We start from the raw sequence: 11,414 nt of genomic DNA, 5'->3' as shown, positions 1-11,414 counted from the left end.
GCCGCGGGCTCCTCCGGCCGGTGGCAGCTGGCGGCGTCCCCGGCCGCGGTCCTCTCGGTGCGCCTGGTGGGCTTCTTGCCCGCCGACCTCCGGGTGGGCACAGGTGCGCTCTCAGTGGGCGCGCCAGGCACCGCGGGTGGTGGGGCAGCAGCGGTCACAGCCACGGCCACGGCTGCAGGCGGGGACTTCTGCTTCACCCCTTTACTCCCAGGGGCCTTGTTCGCTGTCCGCGGCCTCTGCTCCTCCTTGCAGGTGCCCTTGATTTCCTTGTCTCTCAGGCTGGCTTGGCAAACGTCCGGCAGCTTCCCGCCATCCTGGCCTTCGTCCTTCACTGGGGGGTAGTACTGACTGCTCTCTGGCCCGTGGCTTTCATTTTGGATCAGAATAGGCGGCTTGTGGGGATTAACTTTATTTAGCCATTTATCCAGCTGCCACTTGTTCGAGGACGCTGCCGGTTCAGCCTGAAAGCAGAAGAGTGGTGACAACATCTCTTTTATGACAGGCTCACTTGGAAGGGGCCTGGCTGTCTTCCTCTGGACTACCTCTTCTAAGTGTATGAGCACGAAACCAGTGGGCAGGAAGCAGATGGAACACGGCAGGGGCAGGTGAGCACAGCGGCCCTCCTTGGGCACACAGATGCCCAGAGGATGCGGCCCTCACTGGCCCGCGCTACTTGAATGTCATCGGAACAGTCTGAAGTCTATTTGGAAAAATAAGGGGAAGCATTGCGCCTCGTTTGAACTCATTTCCAGCACCTTTGAGTGTTGGGCAGGATATGTTTTTTAGTTATACACACATAAACTTGAGATTCCATGAAACTTAACTGGAGAGTACTCTGGGTGTTTAAAGCATTTGTTTTTTGGTGAGACTTAAAACTCTGGGATGATCAGAAGGGGGGTTAAGTAGAACCTACCCTCTGAAAGAATGAATGCATAATTTACGTGGTGAAGGCAAGTAGGGCATAGTTATTTGATGGCAGAAACAATGACTTTGGGAAGATGGCAAATACGGCAGTATACAGCTCCTGTTTCCAAAGGACTTGTGTGTCGCCTACATGATTTGACAGCCCAACTCGGTTAGTCCATCCCCAACCTGTTGCTATCACACTTTGCCAGAAATATTTCAGACACGGAGGTGACCGTGGAAACCTTTCCTGCAAAGCGGTTTTGTTATACTTAGAGCAAATCATGGACGTCACAGGTTTTGAACTCTGGCCCATAGATTGGTGGGAGTGTGGCAGGGGGTTGGGGGGAGATGGTCAGTGAGTGCCCTGAAACAGAAGGGGTAATGTGTAGATGTGTCTCTCTGGAAGAGGTTAATAGTTTTTGGTTGTGTCTCTAAGAATTTATGTCTCAAAGAAAGGTTAAGAACCAATACTTTTTTTTACAGGAAGTAAGTGTTGATTCCTAGTTAAAAAGTCCATTTATCTGGCATTATGATTTTTTATTTTTTTAAGTTGGAGTCTCACTCCATTGCCCAGGTTGGAATGTAGTGGCACACTCATGGCCACCCCAGCGTCAACCTGTTGGGCTCTGGTGCTTCTTCTGCCTCAGCCTTCCACATCTGGCATTATTATTAAGAGAAAAGAGGTGTGTTGAAAAGTGGAGAGTTTTGGCCAGGGTATTTTTATTTGGAAATGGAAAAAATATTTTGAGTAGTCAAAGTGATGTATTTTTTTCTTCCCTATGGCCTCTGACCCACTGGTTTCGAGGCATCCATTGTTTTGGGGGAGACCAAGTACCAGCCTAGTATAAGAAGTCATAGCTTAGGTTTGTACTTTAAACTTGACTGGTTCAAGTCAGTTAGTTCGGTTGAGGAAGAAAAAATGTTTTTAACATAATGAGTTCCAAAAGCTTCCTTTTGTGTACCAAGATTTGTTTTTCAACAGTGAGGTCCGTATTAAGAGCAGAACTCAGGGCTCTGGGCATCGTCCCAGGCAGCAGGGATCTAAGAGGGGTGGGAAGAGGGCTGTCTCATAGACACAGGGGTGAGTCTACTCCTTCTGGCTGTATCTGGCGGAGTCTGGGACACAGTGTAGGAAGATGGGAAACCTCTGATGCGTCCAAGGGGGCTGGGACCAAGAGGAACTGGTCGCAGAGTGAGGGAATGAGGCAACCAGAGCTATGGCAGGGACTGTGGACATCCTGCTGGTTGACTCAAATAGGTGAGACCAGCTGCACTTTAGGGCAGACCGGCACAGGGTGTCTATGGACCTGGAGAAATAAGAACATTTCAGTGCAGGCCAGAATGAGGTGGCGGCCCCTCCCCTGGGGCTGTAAGGACAAAGCAGCTCACCCTGGAACCAGGTGTGGGAGGAGAGACCCCCCCCATGGCCCTGAGAGGGAGTCTGGCCTTTGATTTGACTTTCTGCTTTGTTTTCATGCCACCCACATGACCAGAGCAAGATGCAAAAGCATGAAAAGATGTATCCTTCTTTGCACCTCTGAGTTATATGTAAATTCCGATCTCACTTTACTTTGGTTTCTCCAGAGAAAGGGAGCAAGGGAAACCTACAGAGCACACGTGGTCCAAGCTGCTACAGCAGATGGCCTCCTGCAACCACAGGAAGCCTGAGAGTGGAACACAGAACAGCGTTTTGGCTGAGGGGGATTCCTTACCTTCCTTGAGATGAGCTGAGAGTGTCTGAAGTCTAATTTGGTGTCAAAAACCTATACCTTCTTTTTTTAAAAAATTTAACTTTTACATTTTTTTATTTTGAAATTGGGGGGTACCCTTCAGGGTTGGGTACACAAACGTTCATTGTGCAGGTACCCTTGTTGGTAAGGTATGCCCCCCTCCCCAGGCAGCTTCCGACTACTGCCACTTCCATACCCCCCACCCCGCCCTGTTTCCCGCTACTGTCAATCCTTTTCTTACGGCGGTTTGTTCTGTCTCCCGCCCACCCCCTTTTCTTTTATTCTGTGACCGCTAGCAGGTCAGGGCCTTGTCCTGTGCCTCTGCTTCCCTAGACAGATGAGACATCGTAACATGAAGGGACGCTCAGGGGCCTCTTGCAGACGGGGCACTTGCTTCAGGAGGGGCACACACATGGAGGACGGAGGAGCGCACACCTCACACGGGCCCCGCCACCATCCAGAGCCTTCCCCAGCTCACATCTCTTACGTGAGAGGCGTGGAAGTCTGTTTGTAGCCAAAACACAGCTGCACACAGGGAGATTCACACTGAAACTCCCTAGCGAGGACATTCACAGTAAAGGCAGAATTTAATACATTTAGTACGGGCCCATTGCCTGGTGTGCTATAGGGTCATTTTTTTCTGTACTTCACAGCTGAAGAAATCAGTCTGAAGTATCATTTTCAACACATCACTAAACCACACGCTCTCCCTCAAGGATCTACAATCACCTCCTATTGCTTCTCAAACGAAATCCAAATTCCGGAGGCTGGCGTTCAAGGATGTCCATTACCTTGCCATCCTCTTTCTTTGCCAGAACGCCTACAAAACAGCTCCCACTTCACATGTATTATCTAATCTAATCTTTATAGAGAAGAAATATTGTCATTCCTAACTTGTAGATGAGGCCCAGAGAGGTTAAGTGACACACCCAAAACCGCACAGCTCCAGGCTCCACCGAGACTACGCTTGCTCTTATCTAGAGTTAAAGACCAGATAATCTCCATGGCTGCTTCGCCGTTCCTCCCACTCCTCTTTCGGGTAGCCCCATGAAGTGGGGACCTCATTGTTTTGAGAAATGTCAGTGTTCAACCTAAAGCGATAGAATTAGATATGAGTTGTAGAGAAAACACCAATGACTCTCCAAATGATACCACTGTCCTTGTTAGATTCATTTGCGTTGTCTTTCGACGTCCATATTTGTTTCATGTGTATACGCCTTGTGTCTTCCACAAAGCCAGGCGCTTCTTTCAGGCCAGGGCCAGGTCTCTGTTTCCCTTCTATCCCTTGCAGCATCCATGCAAGCTTAGGGAGGGAGATGGTGACAACTCTGCTCTTCTTAAGAGCAACTTACAACGAGCTGTCGCACAAATTGAATCATTTGTTCCTCACAACGATCTCACAGACCAGGCGGGCCAGGAATATCTGCCATCCTGGGAATGAAGGCCAACAAAGCTAAAAGGACAAAGAGGTTAGTGGCAGTCAGGAGAGAACACCGGGCAGCAGACGCCATCCACTGGCATGTGGCTGGCCACCGTCCACCTGGGGTTTCTGCCCAGGGTTTTTGTTGGTTTCTGGCTCGCTGCTTTTTGTTTTCAGCCACGACTCTCCCCGTTGACTGACCTTCCCTCTGATTCATGCATGATCTCTCCACCATGTACTTGAGTCCGCACTCCCACTTCACCTAAATCCTTCCTGGTATCCACTGCCATGGACCGCATAGGTGCATGACAGATGAGAGGCTTGCTGAATCAATGAGCAACTTGCATCGCATTTCTGCTGGTTTTAAAGAAATGATCTAGGGTCACAATTTTCTTAAATGTGCTTTTAGCTCATATATCCCATGAAGAAGGGTTTCTACAGTCAGATCCCTTTGGGAAATGCCACCGTGGAAAACACAGCATACATAAGCAACATTAAGGGCTGGACGATGATGTCTAGAGAAAGAAATGGGGTAAGCCTACTTTATCCCAGAACTCGACATTTTGTGACGAGGCTCTTTTTTCATGTAATACTTATTACTTGGGTGACACCCAAATAATGAAGGGAGCTTCATGTACTGGAGTTAACACACTAGCTGAGCACAAAAGCAGCTTCCTCTGCAAAGCCCTGGTAGGCCAGGGAAGCAGGTTAGACTCCACTGAGAAAAAAGGAGGCCGGGAACAACAAAGCACACAGGGGGGCTCCTCCACGCCAGCCCACGAACGTGGCTTTTCCGGACTACAGTGATTCATGTGAAATGAGTGGCTCTCGACACCCACAGCCATCAAGAGCGGTTCATACAGAGCTCAATGGAGTCCAGTGGGCACGTGGAGGGGGAGAATGCAGGTGGCCTGGGAACTCTGGAGAGCCTCCCACAGCAGGACATTACGGGGGGGAGATCAGGAACAGAAGCATTTTGGTTCAAAGCAGCACAAACCGGTCGGAGCAGTGGCATGTGAAGTGTGTGGCTATCAAGAGCTGGATTGTCATGTTGGGGTTCAGGAAAAAAGTCTCACTGCTCTGTGTAAGGGGATCTGGGCCGGCTCCATCAGAGGAAGGCAACCAGGTTGAGGAGGATGAGCAGGATAAGGCCACTTCCTGTCTTTGCCATTTTCAGTCTGAAAACTCATTTTCTTTCTAAAGGGTGTGTGCCTGTATTAGCCTTGGGGAAAATGTGGAGAGAACTTGACTTTTATTCCAATGAACACATTCCGTGGCTAACACAGCACTTGCATTCCCTCTTGGAACAGAAGCGAGGAATTCAAAACCATCTGTGGCCTCAGGTGACTTAAACAGTTAGGGCTCCTTCAGGAGACTCCTGCTCCCACTCCATAGTGAGGGACCTCTGATAGTTGCTGGAAGAGATGACAGGAGCCTCCTTTCATCACCCAGGAGTTCCAAGGCTTTGTAATTATCTCAGTGACATTTAGAAAGAATTTGCTTAAAGCACTTTATAACTGTACTGCTCTCAGGCAAGGCCTCAGCCAACTGGGGAGCGCTAGGATTCAGATTTCAGCAAAAAAAAAAAAAAGACTCAACACTCACAAATTTAACCTGCAAAGTCACAAAGAGGAGACTGGACAGGGGGATCTTCACAGACACTAACACTTGTTATCCACCCTGACCCCTGCCCCTGCCTCTGGCAATGTCCCTGGGTTCTGATTATTTTTTATAACTAAATATTCTGAAGTCTTTCAACAAAGTATAGCATAAATCAGACTTCAAAGAAACCTGCTTAATCCCTCTACTTTATTTTATTTGACTCCTGTGATCTTTTCATTTAAAGTTGTCCCCATTAGAATTTCAGCTCTGCGAAGACAGGGACGCTTTCTGTCATATAATTTCTGTATTCCAGTGCCAAGCACTGTGTCTGTTCTGTTGAACTGCCTGAATAAGTGAATGAACGAATGAACCTCTCAGAAGGAATAATAATAATTTAGTTTCTGGGAAAACCCATGGCTGTATTAGCCTATGTCTTTTATATGTTAATGTTGCTCAGGGTCTTCCCCTTCAACAGAAAGACGGAGCTAGAGACAGATGGATACAGACAGAGACGGGAATCTCGTGGAACAGACAGTGAGAGCTGGAGAGGCAGCTTATTTCAGGAGGAACGGAGGGAACTGACTCCGCCTTGAAAGGTGCAGAGGAGGCATGAGGACTGTGGAAAGGAAACTCTCCTGACTTCTCAGCCTCCAGAGAGGAGAGGGGAGGGGAACAGACCTGAGGGGATTTAAAAGCCACCCTCTGAACTTGAGATGGAAACTAACGACTTTCAGGCATGATAATGCGTAAGGCACAGGTGCAAAAGCTGGAACCAGGTGCCGGTCCCCTTTCACTACCGTGGTTTATAGCAGTGGTTTGGTTTCATTTCAGAGTTCTAGAAATTAGGCCCCCCAAATGGTCCCGAGGGTTGTAAGTAAAAAAAAAAAAAAAAATTAAACCCTACAATCATGGTAACGTCAAATGTTTATACACTCCAGAAGAAATTCTTTTATTCCTTCATTAGAAATCAAAGTGTACCCTTAGAGCGCCACAGCCTTGAGGAGTTTCTCTAGCTTTCTCCCAAGAATCTTCATGCTCTGAATTACTATTTAATTTCCCCCTTTCCACTTTAAAGTAGAAACAGCGATGGTTTTTTATTGGTACCTTATAATGTTTTTATATGAGGCGCCTAAATCTTCCACATAGATACTCATCACAGCCATAAAAGGTTTCATTATTATTTGTAGGTTGATGCTAATTTTTTTTTTATATTTTCACAAAGAAAACACAGTTAGGAAGGTCTTATGAGTATTCATGGCCCTTGTTCATCTGAGCTGTGACAAACGCGAAAAGGTAAGATTCTGTCTAACCATGGCTAACCCATAAAACCTCTCTCCACTTCCCAGGTGGGGAACGTCTCTGTCCAGGGGTCACCCTGGCTGCCCCTGAGGGAGACCTGCCCCACAGGTGACTTCCCTCCTGAGCCGTTCACAGCACACGTGGAGATTTCTGGCAGTCAAAATAGAGATCTGGGGGGAGTGAAAGTCGACGTCTCTGTACTTCAAAGGCAGCTGTGTAATTAGGAGACTGCGAGAAAGAAGCCCAACAGACTCTGCCAGCCCAGCGCCTGGCTTGGGGGGCTGCGGGAGGGAAGGGGCGGCGGTGTGGGAGCCAGAGCTCCAGGACTTCCTATCCTCACCCAGGCGGAAGCCAGGCTTACCTCGGGGCTGGAGTAGTGGGGGGGCTTGCTGCCCTCGCTCTCGCTGGAACTGCTCTCGGTCTCCGAGTCGGATCCGGAGCTGCTCTCCGAGTCGCTGGAGGAGCTGCTGCTGCCGCTGCTGCTGCCGCTGCTGCTGCCCTTGCAGGAAGGCACCGAGGCTCTGCAGTTCGGCGGCTGGACCACAGCGCTGCCAGCCCGCGAGGCCCCCGGGAAGGAAGGGGAAGGAAAGCCAAGTGAGCAAACAGGAAAACACCACCAAGCTGTCATACAACCAAAGGAAAGAGGGGGCACACAGCCTACACATCTGTCAGCCATGACATGGAGCTCAAAGAGCGGGCGTCAAGGTCAAAGGCGTCCTCATGGTGGAAACAGCCCTCATAGCTAGACCTGAAATTGGGAGTGAAAGTTGCTGCCCCTTGGTAGCCAGGCGCTGGTTATTTGTGTGGCCACTTAAGAAGGGAAGGTTGTGTAATATCTGAATGGTGGTTTCTCTTTTGCTGCTTGTTCTGGGGATGGCTTTTCAAACGTATCCCCAAATCCAATCATCGGCAAACATGCAAGGAGATTCAAAAATTTTGCTGGAAACATTTTGCAAAGTGTGAAAATGACTGCTTTATTTTTGCCCCTGAAGAACATGTAGCATGATGGCAGGGGTTAGGAAGACGGCAGTCAGGAAGGGCATAGCGTTCTCTTCTTGAACTTTCATGGCCTGCTGGATGGTTTCAGAGACCGTGGGACTGTCAAAGTTAAAGTCTTGCTTTCTCCCTTTTCCCACCCATAGAGTTGAGTGTTGTAGTGATTACAGGAGCTGGCATGTTGTTTAAACAGAAACCTTCCTTTTAGCCCTTTACTAGGGAACTGAAGATCCCTCACTGACACGCTCTTATATGTTCTGAACTTTAAAATTCAATCTCAGTGTAGTGGCTTACAGGGACAGCATTTCAAATTCACACTTGATGTTTCTATCCATGTTGAAATTTTCCAGAAAGTCATTACATACACAAAGATAACAGGAAAAAAATCGACTGATGCTTTCCGGTGTTAATTCATTAACCACAAAAATTCAAATAGCACACATCCACCCAAAAAGCATTTGAGCCCAAAGAGAAAATTTCGGTACTCACATAATCAACATCTTCAAAGTCCTTTATTAACGGAATTGAAACACACCTGCATGTGCTTTTTTGAGGTCAAGCTCTAAACCCAGAAAATGCTGGTCACTTATGTTATGTTAGTCAGCAAATAGCTGCCTGCCACTTCTGTGACTGTTGCTTCCACGGGACTGAACATCAGTGAAAGCCAGGGATCGGAAAGCTTGTTAGGGCTTATGGTCTCAAGCGCAAAGCAGCCTGGACAAGGTAAAGGACGCGTCTCATTCATCCCTTAAATCTTTGACATGTGCTTTGCCTCAAAACAGAACTTCCATAAATCTTGGGCGTGGGGGTGGGGATGGAGATAAAACTCATCAGAGCCTTGTTTCTATAAAAACCCAAAGAAAAGAAACTATCTTGCAGAAAATCTGAAAATAAAAGCACTTTTTGAACTGCAGGGTTAGGGGAAACCTGAATTTGAACTTAGCCTTCCCTGGAGGTTTTCATTTCTTCCACCAATGTCATGGTCTGCACCGTCTGTCTGAAAACTTGTTTAGCATCAGACAATATCTGCACATTCACGCCTTGCCTGAGCTGAGGCGATTTCTTTTCCAGCCTATCATTTGTGTCTGATATTCAGTAAGAAATCTTGGATCTTAATACAGAGTGGGGAAAGGGATGGTTAGTGCTCAAGGGGCTGTAATATTTCTTTCTTCTTTTATGAACGAAATTCATCTTTCTTGTTGGCTGAATCAAGATGACTACCAGTGGAATCATTAAAAAAAAAAATTGGAATCTGACTGAACATGAACATCTGGGTGGATTCTGACCAAATATGAACATCTGGAATCTATGTTTGTCGCTAGGCATCCAAAAGGAAGGGGGAAAAAAACATGCACAGAAAAAAATAACCAAAAAAAGCAAAAAACAATACATGGTTCAAAGACCTCCTTGTTAAAAGGACAGTGATATAGGATATAGATATGGAGGAAAGAGATGTGTCTCTCTGTCACTCTAGAATGACATTTGCCAAAGATTGGGAAATAAGGATGAATAAATTTGAGGTAATTGGTTTTATATGCCGTTCAGTGGCTTTGCTCACCCATCAGTACATTCTGTTTGCTTTAATTCACACAACAAAGAACACGCGATGCTGGTTTTGTGTGTACCTGGGTTTTGTGTACACAGCAGAGGCAGCGACATACACAGTTCTTGTGGCTTGCATCACAAAGTGACTGTCTTTTGGAAGTGGCACTTTAATTTCTGGGAAAATGTCTATTAAGCCGTTGGCACACTAGGCCAAAGAGATGGGGTCTCTCCAATCTGAATGTGATTGGCAGAAAAGTCCTACTTTTATGTTTTCCTTTCTTAAATTAGGAAAGTTGCTTAAGATGATGGTTCTACTGGCATAACTATTTGTTTTTAAAACAGCTGAGAGAGCCAAGAATCTAGGGTTTCCTTCAAGCATTGCTTGAAAAAGTTGAGAAACTTATGATGTCAAGTTTCATTCCTGTTTCAGTGGCCTGCGTAGAGAGTATGTATCTGAAAACAGTCATGTCAAGGATACAGGCAGGCTTGCCTGGAGGGCTCTGGTGACTGAAACCCACTTTTATGAAGGCAGCTCCAGTAGCCAATCTTTGCATGGGTCTTTGGGGACAGCAGATCATTCTGACCTCAGTGTGATGCCTAGTTCTGCCATGAGTGTATTCGGCTGCTGTGCTTCTGCCGTGGCCGTGTAGCACTAACTGAACAGAGTCAAGAAGAGAATGCCAAGGACAGTCATCCCTGCAGGTAAGTGCTAATAAAAAGATGGGCTCAGTTCAGGCAGGAGAGCTCTTAGGAGTCACAGGATCCAGAAGATGGAAAAAGATATGACAGAAAGACCTTACTGAAAGAAGACTTTAGGCTTTATCTATTCAAAATCGCAAACTGAAAATTTTGGTGTGCCAACTGGTTGTCACATTTACATTCCAAAGATACTTTTAAAATAATTAACTTAGTGGAGTTTTTCTGAAATGATAACATGGACTGGTTGATATGATGACACAACCTTGGACAGTTTTTAGGATACTACCTACCAAGTTCTTGGATCCTAAGCCATTTCATGAACATGGTGCCACTGGCAGCAGCCATGAAACATTACTGAGGTCATGGAATAAAAGTCTTTGTGTCACCAAAGCTCAGCATAGTGCCTTGTACATTATAGGCATTCATGTGCAATTACTGGATAAAAAATCAATGGGAAAAAAAATCACTGGGTTAATACATTAAAAAAAAAACCTTTCAAAAAGGTTACAATCTCTCTCTTTCAATTACAAAATATTTAAGGTGACTTAGCACCTCTCTTGCTCTTTCACCTTTAACACTTCTTCCTTTCAGAGAATACTTCTTTAAAAATGTCTTCTAAATTTCATCTGCTGTAATTTAAGCACCATTCCCACTTGAATGGTTTGTTTAGTTTTTTTAATTTTGATTCCATCAAATGTTTGGCTGGTTTTGTGAGTGGTCAGGACCAAAGACACTTTTGAGAGAGGTCTGCCTTTATTCTAATGATCTGCTTGCTGTGTTCCTTCCTTTGGCTGCAATGACATCTTCCTTTCAGAATCTGGCCAAGGCTAAGTCTGAACACAGACAGTAAAAGAAAAGAACCTGGAACTGAAATGACAAATACTGATCTCATGGTCAAGGGGCTCCTGCCTGCCAACTGTATTGTGAGGCCTGGATACGTATCCAAAGCTGTCCACAATCTTTTCACTGACAAGTAACTTGGAGACAGGCTCTCTGCCTGGCTGGCGCTGTATGGCTAGCTGCGATGCCCACTTAGTGCCAAGCATGCTGTGGGTGCTCTACTGGGATTGACTGAATGATAACATTTAGCTCCTTCTCACTAACATTCTGTAAGAACGCAACAAATGCCTGATTTCCAAACTATAAACAGCTCCCTGGCAGGAGTATTCCTTTATAGCATCTCTATTGATATTAGCTGATCTAAAACCATAACTGCA

The 11,414-nt window shown here is 46.4% G+C and overlaps 1 protein-coding gene across 1 annotated transcript in view; it reads right to left on the bottom strand.

Moving 5' to 3' along the window:
- AFF3 (AF4/FMR2 family member 3) overlaps positions 1 to 11,414 on the bottom strand; it is a 478,579-nt gene that overhangs the window by 40,672 nt on the left and 426,493 nt on the right. The window contains exons 14-15 of the mRNA XM_021714010.1: positions 7,319 to 7,505; positions 1 to 461 (exon numbers count right to left, since the gene is read on the bottom strand). Of these exons, the coding sequence (XP_021569685.1) occupies positions 1 to 461; positions 7,319 to 7,505 (648 nt within the window). The remainder of the gene's footprint in view (positions 462 to 7,318; positions 7,506 to 11,414) is intronic.

Source organism: Carlito syrichta, unplaced genomic scaffold (assembly GCF_000164805.1).
Source record: "Carlito syrichta isolate Samal-C Ts95f unplaced genomic scaffold, Tarsius_syrichta-2.0.1 Scaffold305149, whole genome shotgun sequence".
NCBI lineage: Eukaryota > Metazoa > Chordata > Mammalia > Primates > Tarsiidae > Carlito > Carlito syrichta.
The sequence above is the reverse complement of the archived record's forward strand: the minus strand, read 5'-3'. Positions and strand labels throughout refer to the sequence as shown.